General features: G+C 33.8%; 1 protein-coding gene across 2 annotated transcripts; it reads right to left on the bottom strand.

The window, feature by feature from the left end:
- Positions 1 to 563: 563 nt before the first annotated feature.
- Positions 564 to 14074, bottom strand: LOC126758241 (sodium-dependent nutrient amino acid transporter 1-like). 2 transcript variants are annotated; one of them, XM_050472401.1, is made up of 12 exons: positions 13952 to 14074; positions 13424 to 13880; positions 5564 to 5653; positions 5274 to 5493; positions 4910 to 5180; positions 4509 to 4612; positions 4246 to 4435; positions 1605 to 1781; positions 1428 to 1527; positions 1064 to 1240; positions 832 to 926; positions 564 to 761 (listed from the first exon to the last, which is right to left on the bottom strand). In XM_050472401.1, the coding sequence occupies exons 2-12, from the start codon at positions 13461 to 13463 to the stop codon at positions 585 to 587; spliced, it is 1641 nt and encodes a 546-aa protein (XP_050328358.1). In that variant the 5' UTR covers positions 13464 to 13880; positions 13952 to 14074; the 3' UTR covers positions 564 to 584. The 2 variants fall into 2 exon arrangements, with proteins under 2 accessions (XP_050328358.1, XP_050328357.1); XM_050472400.1 differs by lacking the exons at positions 13424 to 13880; positions 13952 to 14074 and adding an exon at positions 7726 to 7964.
- Between the last annotated feature and the right edge of the window lie 21 nt (positions 14075 to 14095).

Raw genomic sequence — 14095 nt, 5'->3', positions numbered from 1 at the left:
ATCATTACATTCATTTAAATTGACAGTTTGGTGTAGCTTTTGGTCTGGTGGAATCATCGGTCCACACTTCTTTCGAAATGAAGCTGGTGACACCGTTGCTGTCAATGGAGAGCGGTATAAATCGATGATTTATGTCCGATTGCGAGAAAAGTTTGGAGCTTCGATTATTTCAAGAAATTGTGATAGTGTTGAGATTTAACACCATTAGACTACTTCATTACTCGAATATTTGAAGTTATTGGTCTTTAGCAATAAACCAGATTCTCTTCAAGCTTTAGAAGTCAATATTGAACGTGATTTTCATGACAGGCGGCTTGATTTAGTGGAAAAAATACTCGAAAATTTGATTCATCGAATTCGTTCCTGCAAAAGAAATCGTGAAACCCATTTGAATGATGTTATATTCAAAACATAATTGTATCGATTATACTTAACATTAAAAAAAACAGCATTTGAATTTCCTAAACAATTAGTGTTTTTTTGTTTTAAATAAATCATATCACCCTTATTGAAAAACCATGCGCATATATGCATATCGAAGAGATATGGTACACATTACTCACTTATATTGCCATTTATCAACTTTATTTCGATATGCCTATTAGATAATAAATATTTTGCTTAAACTTGCTAAGCGCCTTTTCATTTCTCTCTTCTTCCCGCAACCTCTTCAGAGATTCCTTGTGCTGCAGCCATTCCACATATATTTCTGGATCTGTTGGGCCCCACTGCTGACTCGGAGATATCGATTTTTTGATTGTCTAAAATGTAAACAATTCTTACAATAACTTGAATGTTTATATATAAAACAATTTAATGTTCTATAATTACTCTTCTAAAGGTAGCTTCTTTATGAATATATAAGTACCAAATACCCCACAACGGAAATTGAAGAAATCCAAGTAAGAGTAATATCCAGCCGACAACTGCAATGATTAATATGAATGCATTTTTTTATTATATATGTATATCTGGATGATTTCATATGAAAGGCATGATTATGCTAAAAACATAAAAATCACAAAAAGTTCTACCACATTAAACATACATATAAGTTACTTACTTTCGGCAGAAGAGGGGTATGACCACCCTGCATATGTTAAAGGTTCCATGACCGCAAGTGAATATATAAAAATGACCGCCAATAGTAATGGAGTTATTATGCCCCAACAAAGCCGCCAGTAAATGGACACTTTTCGGTTGGTCATGAATTCCACGTCATCACAGAAGTTACGCAGACCTACATATACATACATCCATATATACTTATGTTAATGAAATTATACAAGTATGTGCATATTTGTAGAAGTTTGAAGCTTTGTATATGCGTGGTAATAGAAAAACAACAATGCATGGAAAATAATCGTAGGTCTAATGTTACATACATGTTAAAAGATAAAACTACTCAAAACGAATACTTTCCGTACCATAGAACCATGTTATACCGACTATTTCAAAAACTGCTAGAGAGAATACTATGTAGGTTCCAGCGAAATAGTCCACAAGATTAAGAATCCATTGTCCACCCTAATAAATTGAAAACCACACACACAAATTAATCTAATAATAATTAGTTTATTAGATATGATCAAAGTGCAACTCACCGGCGTCACATATAATATACTAATGCCAAATTCGATTATTGTTGTTATCAATGAAACAAGCCAGAACCTTTTTAATTTGAATTGGTCACAGATAATTGTCACTAAAGCACTTTGTAGTGCCGCTAAGGTGCCGATACCGAGAACAAAAAGCATGAAAAAAAATAATACCGCAAAAAGCTTTCCGGCATTAAAAATTAATATTTTCTTAATTTATGAAATGGAAGAAGGTATATTTTGCAGATAATAAATTTAAGTACGCATTACTATACGGATAACTGAAGTTGAACTGTGATCTTAAGTTCGAGTACAATAACAAATCTAGTGCAACATACATATGTATTGCGAGAGTAACGAACAAATTTGTATGAAATTAAAACATATAAAATAATTCGCAATATTTGAATGTTTGCTTACAAAATAATTTACCGATGTTTTGTTTGTTTTGCTATAGTTAGCATGCTTAACTACATCTGAAATATGTACATATGTACATATATACTTGTAGTATATTTAGAGTGTACAAGTATAACAAGTAAGAACGCTGAGCAGTCCATCTTCTTGAAATTTGTGTGAATAAAAATGTGTGAAGTAAGTTCGGGTGTAACCGAATACTTTATACTCTCGCTATATAAAAGAATCTAATTCATGGGAATATTTTATAATAAACAAGTAAGGAAGTACCCGAACTTAGGGTACAAATGAACATTTTATACTCTTGCAATTTGCAAGAATCAAAGCCCGGGAAACTCTTTCAGGTGGTGGCAAAACTTTATATTAAATAAGTAAGGAAGAACTAAGTTTGGGTGTACCCGAACATTTTTTTACTCTTGCATTTTTCAAGAATCAAATTCGGAGAAATACCTAAGGTGTAACCAGTTACTATAGATAATTCATACACCGACCGACATATTCGACAAAAGGTTTGTTAGAAAAACGAAAATCACTATATATATATTTTTATATATATATATTTTATATTATAATTATATATATTTTATCTATTTTTGTCAATACCTCATACTATTAACAGGGCACATACTAAAAATTTGTTTCCTGGGTTTCATAAAATACCTCACATGCAATTACCATTCTGATGTTCGAAAATACTGATATCAGCTATTGGCTACGTTAAGTAGTTTTTGCAAATTTTATCTATTTTAGGGTTAAAGGTACAGTGTTATGAGTAAAACACGCTCTCTCATTTTCATATTGGCCGATATATGCCGTCATCTAGAAGTTCGGAAATCATTGTATTTGGTATATGGGACAATACTTCCTAACCCGATTCAACCCATTTTTGACGTTCGACATACTGTTGACAGGAAAGCATAGCCCCTGAATTTCAATTATAATATATCTCAAATTTTGACCGATATTTACAGTCAAAAGTCAACTATAGGTACTGGAGTGAACAATTTTAGTTGGATTTGGAGAAGTTTTGGTCATAAAGTGATATACTTCGAAGGTAATATTCGTGCAAGCTTCTTCCCGTTATATTATAGCTTCTTGATTTGTACACTATAAAGTGAAAGAATAGAGAAGAATCAAAATTGTCAGCCCCCAGGTGCTATCTATTTTGATTGGTTTTACGTGATACAAACAACCGGTAGGTGAACAAACAAACAAATCTATTATACTCTGTAGCAACATATTGAAAGAGCATAAACATGTTGTGTAAGCAGTCAACAAATATATACATATGTACTATTCGAAGAAATCGAGTGGGTTATATCAGCTTGAGATTATAATATTCAGTGTTATCGCAAATTATGAAATCCTTTTAATTTTATTAACCAACAGCAAACCAACACAAACAATCTAACGGAACGTCGATTGGGTTGAAAATCACTATATTGTATTGGTATATCGGGATTAGGTGCAGATAAAAGCTGATTGCGTCGACTTTTGGCTCCACTCCAGTTACTCACGTTTTCGCGCAATTTTATAAATGTGACAATCACTTATGATATATGGAAGCTGGGATATTTCGTGAACCAATTTCACACATTTTATATACCATCAATATTATACGTTTTTCTTGACTTTGCTAAGATATCTTACTATTGAGTGATATATACGGTAAAAATGCAATTCGGAATTTAAATTAATATAAGGTATGTATAGTGATCACAGTGTGAGTTTCATTATGATACCTAACAGATTGAATTTTATGCTAGGGAAGTGAAGTTATTAATTAAACTTGGATTTCATTTAGAAATCCCATTATTCAATTTTTATACCGTGTCCTATGAAGCCCCTTTGTGCTAACTCGGATGTAAAACTTAACGTTTCCTACATAGCCATTATATGAGAAGTGGGCGTATTTATCTTCAAATTTCATCTATTTTTACATTATATAAAGCGGTGCCAAAATGACTTGGAACTCAGGAAGTTTGGTTTGAAATAACTTTAGTGTATTGCGAGACATGGACATTAAATCTGTTTAAGGGCGTACCACTCCACAAAATTATGATATAAAATTACTACATTTTTAAATTGTAATTTATATTCCATAATAACTGTCTGACACTAATTGTGTTTCGCACTGAAACTAGAGATCAGCCAAGAATGAATTTATGAGTTTGAATGTATGTATGTATATATGCAATCGAATTGTTTACAAATCTGTGTCTAAACTCACTTGAGGTACAAAATTGAATTTAGCAATTGCATCAGGATATGAAATAAATGCTAATCCAGTGCCACTACGCACCACCTCGCTAATATTTGGTGCATTCAGGTTAAGTGCTAAATTTCCTAATATTCCAAAAATAGTAATGCCAGCCACAAGTGATGTAATGGTGTCCAATGTTGTAACAATCATAGCATCTCTAAAAGGAACATTTTTGATAGGATATAACTATATTACAACAAAAAGTATTATCAAACAATATCAGTTTTTACCTGTAAACCTTGTAACGAAATTGATTATGCGACGAAAACGCAACAATCGGTCCAAAACAAACAGCTAAAGAAAAGAAGCACTGAACTACTGCTTCTTTCCACACCTGAAATTCATCAAGAATAATTATACAATCATTAAAATTTAGTAAACAATTTTGAAATCCCTTTGAACAGTAATACATACTTGAGAAAGATGTCGAAAAACTATTTATATATTGTATATATGTATGTACATGTATTTAACAAATTAACATTATAAACTCTTTTATAATGCTAATCACATAGATCTAATGAAATTTTTGAAAGACTAGATATTATAATAATATAATTATATGAAATTGAATTAATTGAATAAATCATACTAACACTTATTATGCATACCATACAAACAATTTTCATACCTTCATATTAAGCAGTTTATCCCATTCAGGTTTTAGAAAATATATAATTCCGTCAACAGACCCCTCTAAAGTCACTGCCCTTATTAGCAATGTTATTAAGATTACGTAGGGGAATATTGCCAAAAAGTATGCAACCTTTCCCAAACTTCTCATGCCTTTTATCAAAATTAAATATGTAACTATCCAAGAAAGCAAAAGAGTTAATATAAGTCGCCAGCTTGGAATTCCAATCCCTTCAGATATATCGTCCAATTCTCTCAAAACAGTGTTACTATAAAGTATTTTCAATTATTTACTCAATCTTCATTATTTTAATTTTAAATATTTAAGTAATTAAATAAAATACCAACAAAATACTATTTACCTGAAATACAACTCGGAGCTGCTTTGTAATTTTTCACTTGAGCTAACATTTTCACTGTTTGAGAGACTGGAGCCGACGCAGTTTAGCCACTCTTCCCTACAATACGCCCATGGCAAGGGCGATTGAAATGATGCGATGAAGTAATAAATAGTTACAGCTATTAAAGCCGAATAGTATGTCAATACGGCAAACGTTGCTATTGCCTGCCCGATGCCCACTCCTAAAGGTGTACCAGTTATGAGGTTCCGCAATGAATAATTTATGAAAAATTTTTAATTTTGAATACGCACCCATAAATATTGGACAAGCAGACCACATCTTCACGGAACTTTTACTGGCAAATTGGCCCAAAAGAGCTTCCATGTAGTACATAGGTTTACCTATTAATAATTTAAACATATATTAAATAGATTCGACCTCGCGTTGCTGTGGCTGTGGTATACATTAAATACTATTACAATAAACTATTCAATACAGAGAAATTTTATTTACAAATTAAGGCAAAAACGTTATTGCCTGCATTCGAATTTAACGGAGTAGTTTTGCTCACCTAACGGTTGTTTGTATCATCTAAAACTAAAAACTTGCAGATGGGCGTAATCGGGCCAGTACCAAGCGCCATAAAGCGAAAGCCTACAAAGTGCCTTAACTAAGCACAAAATTATGATGAAGAACTGTAATTTGGCACAGGGGGTCGCAGTAACAAGAAGCACCTGTGGGCTAAAAATTTTGAAAAAGTGGGCTTGGCTCGACCGATTTCAACCAAACTTGGTACGTGACTTTCTTTTCACATTTCTATGTAACAGTGCGAAGATCGAAATAGGCTGCTACATCGCCTTCTCTCCATATAAGACAATTTTAATTTTAATAATATAACAGGATAAAACTTTGCACGAATAATGCCTTCAGAGTGCCACCTTATGATCTAAAATTGTCCAAATTCAGAAAAAACAGTTCAAGTTCCTAGGAACCATTAATTTCGACCCCAGTACCTAGAGATGACTTTTCCCGCAAATATTGGTCATAATTGAAATTCAGGTAATTCAGATAATCCTTTCCTGATAGTGGTACGTGGATATGTAGAAAATGGGTTAAATCGGATCAATACTTCCCTCAGATCCCATATACCTAAGATACGATTTTCGAACTTCCAGGTGACTTTATACCGCATATAAACTCGACCTAGCCCCTATATAAAAACATATAACATCCGGGTGACTTTACTCCATGTGATTTGTGATGATATGTGAGGCACCTTAATGAATCTCAGGCAAAATAATTTTCGTTTTTCTAACAAACCTTATGTCGAATATGTCGAAGAGTGTATGAGTTACATATATCTTTTTCTTCTTCTTTACTGGCGTAGGCACCGCTTAGCCGATTATAGCCGAGTTAACAACAGCGCGCCAATCGTTTCTTCTTTTCGCAACGTGGCGCCAATTGAAAATTCCAAGCGAAGCCAGATCCTTCTCCACCTGGTTTTCTAACGGGGTGGGGGTCTCTCTCTTCCTATGCTTCCCCCGCGGGTACTGCGTCGAAGAGCTGGAGTGTTTTGTCCATACCTACGACATGACATAGCCAGCGTAGCCGATGGAGTCATGTGTAGAAATTCACGCAAGTGAGAAATGTTCTCTGATTGCCATTCACTTGGGAGTGGCCAGAAACGATTATTTTACATAGGGCTCAATCAGCTCACGACTTCCGGTCCTTGACCAAGTATCTTCTGGGTAACCAAAGAACATCTGTTTTGAAGGGTTGTGGCGAGCGAAAGTGATGAACAGAGTTACAAGGTTTATCCGGATTGAGTCGATTTAAAAAATATGATTGAACCAATCGTTACAATTCTTCAAAAACTTTCAAAAATTCCTTCTGTGTCGATGCAGCGCTACCAGTGCGATTTCCAAGTATTGAAGGCGTCACGGAAGGCATTCTCCGGAATAGCTTTGAGAGCCGAGGTGCATGCTGCTTGGATCCCCTCTGTCGTCTCAAAATGCTTGCCTTTCATATGCCTTTTAAGGCAAGGAAACAAAAAAGTCTGAGGAGGCCACATCTGGGCTGTAGGGCGGCTGCGGAAGCGTTGGAATGCCGACCTTGGTTAGATATCACATATACGTGTTTTAGCAAAAACAAATGTTTAATAATAAACCTACGATGTGTGGAATTATTGGCTTGTAGCTTTCAAAGATGCCGATGTCAGACTTAACCAAAAAGTCTTGTTTAATAATTTGAAACGAGAAGATACGATAAAAGAGCGAATAACATCAGTTTTATTCTCGAAATTACTTTTACAGATTTTTCACACTGTTATGATCACTTTCCAATTTTTCTCGTAAAACAAAAAATTGTAACACTTGATCTAATCAAAGTTTTTTCTGAAGTCTCATCAAGAACGAATGGTGCATTTGCAAAAATGAATTTATCAGACTGATTGTTAAGGGTTTTAACTGCTTACCAATAAGAAATAGTACAATTATGTATGGTACCAGGAAAACCCCTCCACCATTTTCATATGCGATGAATGGAAACCTCCATATATTACCCAAACCAACTGATACGGATATGCAAGACATTAAAAAATCCAATTTTCCAGACCAATTTTCCCGATCATTTTTAACTTCAGCATCGATGGGGGACGTATTTTTTTTATCCATTTTATTTTTAATTCCAAGTGAAATGCGACTATGCTGCTTTAAATGTTAAATTAAACTAATATTGCGTTTATTCCAATTCGGCTTGCTTTTGCTGTCTGCATGGAGTGTGTCATAAGACAGATACCGCGAAAGTAATAAAATAAAACATGAAACTTGAGGCGACCGAATTTATTGCAAAGCCTAATGATAAAACAATTTAGACGTCAATAGAATGAGTGCAGAATTCCATAATTTCAAGATTAAATTAACAGTATACTACAGCAATTTATTGCATTGCTTACTTCTGTGTTAGTGAAACTTATGTGTATGAGTTAGTAAGGAATTAAAATTGTTGAAATTAATTGCTTTGAAAATATCGACTGGATAACAAGTCATTCCAAAGCTTTATAAGTGTGTGTAGTATTCTATGTGATTCTAAAGGTCTACATGGGCGGCAGTTGGCAGATATAAGAAGATCTTTGAAAACCGTTGAATTGTTAAGCTTATCATTTCAAGATTGTTAATTATTTTCGAACGCTAAATATAAAAATTAACAAATAATGCTAAATTCGGGTGTAACCGAACATTTTATACTCTTGCAAGTTTCAGGATCAAGGGACAGTCTAAATACCTTCAGGTGTTGGCAATGTTAAAATTGTAGCGAATAGATTCAACTTCGTTGTTCGACGAAATGGTGAATGGATTACAATCACTAAGTTTTATTATTATATTTTACTTCCCGTCAGCGAAAGTTTTACTAACTTCATTTGGAGCATAGAAATGGAAGGTTTGATTGCAAAAATTTTTGATTGCAATCCAAATATGTATATATGGAGTAAAGTCAGCTGGACTTTCAAAGTCCTGAATATCAGTTATATGGCGGTTAAGGCAGTTTTAACCCGATTCGATAAATTTTAGGGACAAAGATATATTGTTACTAGTAAAACATGCTCTGTCGATTTCACTAAGATAACGTACATATTAACCGATATATACGGTATAAAGTAAAAGTTCGAAAATTTATATTAGATATACTACATGGGGGCTAAGGGAAGTATTGATCCGATTCAGCCCTATTTTGGGAGAGCATATTATTATCGAAAAAACATTTTTTCCGAATTTCACAAATATATCTCACAGATGTGACAACAAATCAGCCATAGGCGCTGATACTCCACATGGTATGTGGGACTTGAAAAGTTATGGTTCGATTTTTACAATTTTTAGACTCGAGCTGCATATCTCAAAGGTACTATTTGTACAATGTTTTATCTGAAAATATTCGTTGCTGCTGTATTTGTGTACTGGAAAATGGAAAAATCATATGGAGTTTAAAATTTTGTTATACGAGTACAGGAAATAGGTATGATTTTTATCTGATTTCGCCAATTTTCACACGGCAATATAGAATGTCAGAATAATATTACATACGAAATTTGATTGAAATCCGACCACTAGGTCCCGAGATATGGATTTTCTCATAAATGTGGGTGGTACAACGACCATCGACCGATTTTGACCTCGGCTCCCATAAAGCCTTTTTATATCAGCCTGAGTGATTTTTCGCTCTTTTAGTACTTATTTTTTAACAAAATCGTTATATGGGGAGTGATTTCATACATTTTCAGACAGTCGGTATGGGCTTTATGATATATGCTCTAAGCGAATTGGTAGTTTAGGAGATATGTACCCATTTTTCAAAATTTTCAGTTCACCGGTGCCCCTTGTCATTGCAATTCTCTGTACCAAATTATAAGTTAGTGTTTAATTATGACACTTTATACGTTTTCGATTAAAAGCAGTGATCCGATTACGCCCATCTACGAACACGTATTCACTTTTTTGTCAAGGATCACATGAACCATGATTCAAGGCATCTCTTTTTTATTCAAGTAATTGCCTGGACGGACTGACAGACATTTAAAGATATATAACTTTATATCTATTTTGATTACTTTTTGATGATACAAACAACCGTTTGGTGAACAAAACTATTATACTCTTCAGCAACATGTTGCAATAGTATACAATTAGATATGTATGTATAGTATGTTGTAAGGAAAGTTTTTCGGTAGGAATGAAAAGAAATTCTGCAAATGCGACTGACTGAAACCGATGATTTTTTGCTAAAGGTGAACCGAAATAGTATTTGCCGAAGTCGAAAATAAGTTAAGTCTCATTTCCCATACGATCAAAAGCTAACTTATATATTAAATAATTCTATACTGTATGGGCCCATTCAAAATAAACACAATTTTCAACACAAGTACTTTATTTGCCTCCAATTAATTACTGATAAGATTTCAACTTGTCCTTTGTAAATTAACCAAACAAAGGAGATACTCCGTTGCAGCAAAGAGCATGCCTAATGAATTTTCTTTAGTGCATTGGGAAAGCTTGAATTAATAAAACAAGGTCATGTATACAAGAAACAACACCTAAACTTCGGAGCATGGGTGGTACCATTTACATACATATGTACATACATACATATATAAATATGGTATACACATATGTAAGAACGTATGTGCGGTTTAAATTCAACCAATAGAAAGCACAATTTATTAACAATAAAGTTGAAGAATTTGAACAAAATCTAAAACAAATTGTATAAAATAATTTACAAAAATAAATAAAAAAAAAAAAAATTAAATTTATTCTCGTACAAAATCATTTCTTCTGTTTCTGGTTTTGGCTTAATGTAAACTGAATATTAGGAAAAATACTGATGCCGATGTTAAAACCGTTTTGAGTGCACAAAAGATTTATCACGCAAGCTCGTCGGATTACGTTTATGACTTGAACGCCGCGGATATGATTTTTAACTTTGAATCGAATTGTGATGTGCGAATTGTGTCTGCTATCCCGTTGTCCATCCTTTTTGTTTAGTGGGTTTGTGTACAGGTGTGGTGAGTTGTGTTATGGTGTCATCGGCTGTGGTGTATTGAGCTGTGTTTTGCTAGGGTGCACCAGTTTTTCTCGGGTAGAATGGGTAGGGACTTATCTCATTTAAACAGTAAGTATTACCTCCGGGTTTGGCATTTTATATCTGTTCTCGTTTATGATTTTTAAATCGATTAGATTTTCTTTTTTTGTTGTCAGTTTTTCCATCAGATAGAGCTGTGCGACTTTTTTGTTCAATATTGTCTTGTGTTATTTTAATACCGGCAAATCACTTAGAAAATGTATTTTTCTGTCTTATTTATGTTATAAATTATCATTTGATATGTAATACCAATTTTAGCTCCGATGTTGTTTGAAAAATGTATTCCTGTTAAGAGGTCGCTCTATAAATTTTCGAATAAAATCGTTCTTGAACGCCAAATAAATTGTTATTATAGAAATATTGGATGACGTTCGAACCATGAATAATAACTGGTTGGTTTCGTGAACCAACTTGATAGTTTTTTGAAAAATGCAGTAGAAATTGTGCTCGCATTTTGTTAGAACATAGCTCTTGAGCCTTCGCAAGAGCATTTGGTAAGTCGTGTAACACCAATGTAGAACGTATCTTATCTATTGGGTGTTTAATCCCGTTATAAAAGTTCTGAGACCCGTTTTTAATTAATTATGTTAATTTCTTATTAACATCATTATAAAATTCTATTAGAGTTCTAGGTCCCTGCCTCAATCCAATATCTTGTTCAATTTTATAACAAGGTCGCTGTTCTGCGAATGCGAAGTCTAGTCGATTTAAGATCGTTCCAGATGTCTGAAGTGCTGAACAATTGGCATTGCATGTACATAAGTAATTTTGATACATGTTTTTCGGAAGGCAAAATCACTTCACGACCTAAGCTAACATCTCCTACATGATTCGATTGCAAATAATCAGTAATATTGTTATACACATTTGCCCTCAAATTGACTTGATTCTGTCATATAAAATGTAGTCGACATTATATCCTCACATACGTTGGTATACGTATATACTGCAAAAATAGTTTTTGAGATTTATGCAAAATTCTAACATGATTCCTTATCGCAAATGTCGGGAACTGCTGAACATTTTTTCGAGAGTTTGAAGAGTAATTGGACCTAAAGAATTCAGCAAACATATTAGAAATTGTGTGATCGTCATTGGACATAGTAGTGTATCGAACAAAATAAAAATATTGAAGTGTAATTAACGTAAACCTGATCTAAGATCTTACCAAACTTGTTTGAAATTAAATTAATTTGATTAGGACCCAACTTTGACATTTCATCTAAGAACTCGTTAAAACATAAGCGAGCACTAAGAGGAATGATGCAATCATCAATAGATTTTCATGATACACAAGTTAAATTGAAATCTCTTAAAACAATCATGGAATTAGTATTATTAGCCAGGGAGGAAACATTATTTATTAAAGAAACATGCAGCTTATATACAGATAAGTCCGATTGAGGCGGTATATAAGATAAAGTTAAGTAAATATGGCCACTATTGGCGCAAATTCGAATGCACTTAAACTCAATGCAATCGGCATGAGGAGCATCGAGTTCTTCAGACGCAATTGAAGAATGCACAGCAAACAGGATACCACCTCCTATCAGCCGGTCATATCTAAAGATTTCAAATTCGCTATAGAATATCTCATTATCAAAAGTGTGTGGCTTTAGCCAAGTTTCTGTGAAAGCAATGATTTTAAAATTACAATTAATGCTATTTAAATACAGATCATTAAGTTTTGTATTAACACCTCTAGCATTTTGATAAAAATACTCAGCGAATTATTGTTGATCAGTTTTTTCTTGGCACTTTAGGAACAACTACAGTGGGTTTCGTATTTGAAGTTAAGTTTTCGGACGTCTGTATCGTCCGTTTTTAAATTTGACGAAATATAACGCTTTATAACTGTGGTATCCGCAGCAAATCTTCAGATTAAAATTAACTTTTTCCGCTGTATTACAACTAAATTTTTATTACCATACTTAGAGTTATTTGGCGGCGGATCCTGAGAAGTTTATAATAATTAAAAAATAATAATTTTGTGCTAATAGTGGAAGATGGACTTTACCCTTATGACAACACATAGTGAAGGAATGTGTTTTACGCATTGTAGACTCTGAATCAAAATGCTTAGCTAAACAATGCCTACAAACCAAATTCTTAGAACCAATATGAAAGAGATCACAATTATGCGGTACATTTGAATGAACTTCGCAAAGGGACGGAATTATTACCAACCAAAACCTCTAGGGGTTTGAACAGTTTTGTTTGGATTTGGACATGTTTTGGTTATAAAGTGGAGTACTTTAAAGGAATTATTCGTCCAAATTTTCTCTCGTTATATCAATTTCTTCCTGATGTGTGCACTGGAAAGTGAAAGAATCAAGTAGTCCGATTTCGCCCATTTTCACACTTTGACATAGGAATATGAAAATAATGAACTTACAAGATATGTGATTCACCAAAAAATGACCGGTGCCACGTGCATCGTCCAACTTTTACACCGGTTCACATAAAGGTCTCTCATACCATCTCGCAGGTAAAATTTAATTAATTATTGATTTATTGCGCTTTCAGTAGTTTACCGTTATATCGGGTGTGAGTAGGGTTATTTTCCGATTTCATCCATTTCCACACTGTCGGTAGGAGTCCTTACAATATTTGCGCTGAGTAAATTTAGCTGTAGCTGTAGCTTTGGTGGCTTAGGAGATATATACATTGAATTGCCCACAGGTGATACTGCAATCCCCGGTGTCAAATTAGAGTTTTATGGCTGTGTTCGAGCTGCTTAACTTGAAACTCTGTTGCTGATGTTCAGCTGATACTTTGCTGCAATACTGCAGTCGTACTCGTCCTTACTTTTTTGGCAAGAACAAGCATTCCAAGTTTCATCAAAATATCTTGATTTTTTCTCAAGTTAGCTTGCACAGACAGAAAGTCATCCGGATTTCAACTCGCCTCGTTATCCTGATCATTTATATTGTATATATACGTATCTATATCTACCTCGATTAGTTTTAGGTGATACAAACCAACAACAACCTGCAAGAGTATAAAAATAGTGGTTATTTACGGTTCAAATGGATGGCATACATATACTGAAAAATACCCACAAGGCCAGTTTCCACGGCATGTTCGGAACTTTCAACAATGGAATAGTCATCAAGTTACGCCAATTATTGGCATATCGCCCGGTTATACAAATTAATTAAATTGATAATTCAATTATTTTTTAATGCATTATTTGCAATACTGAT

Source organism: Bactrocera neohumeralis, chromosome 5 (assembly GCF_024586455.1).
Source record: "Bactrocera neohumeralis isolate Rockhampton chromosome 5, APGP_CSIRO_Bneo_wtdbg2-racon-allhic-juicebox.fasta_v2, whole genome shotgun sequence".
Classification (NCBI taxonomy): domain Eukaryota; kingdom Metazoa; phylum Arthropoda; class Insecta; order Diptera; family Tephritidae; genus Bactrocera; species Bactrocera neohumeralis.
This window is presented reverse-complemented; position numbering and strand designations above follow the sequence as displayed.

Bases quoted from the DNA above. Each gene is read 5' to 3' on its own strand.
- LOC126758241 (XM_050472400.1), bottom strand. From the start codon at position 7,924: ATGGATAAAAAAAATACGTCCCCCATCGATGCTGAAGTTAAAAATGAT. The intron at 4,613-4,909 runs GTATGAAAATTG...GATGAATTTCAG, and splicing joins ATAAACTGCTTAATATGAAG to GTGTGGAAAGAAGCAGTAGT. The intron at 1,782-4,245 runs GTGAGTTTAGAC...AATGCCGGAAAG, and splicing joins AATTCAATTTTGTACCTCAA to CTTTTTGCGGTATTATTTTT.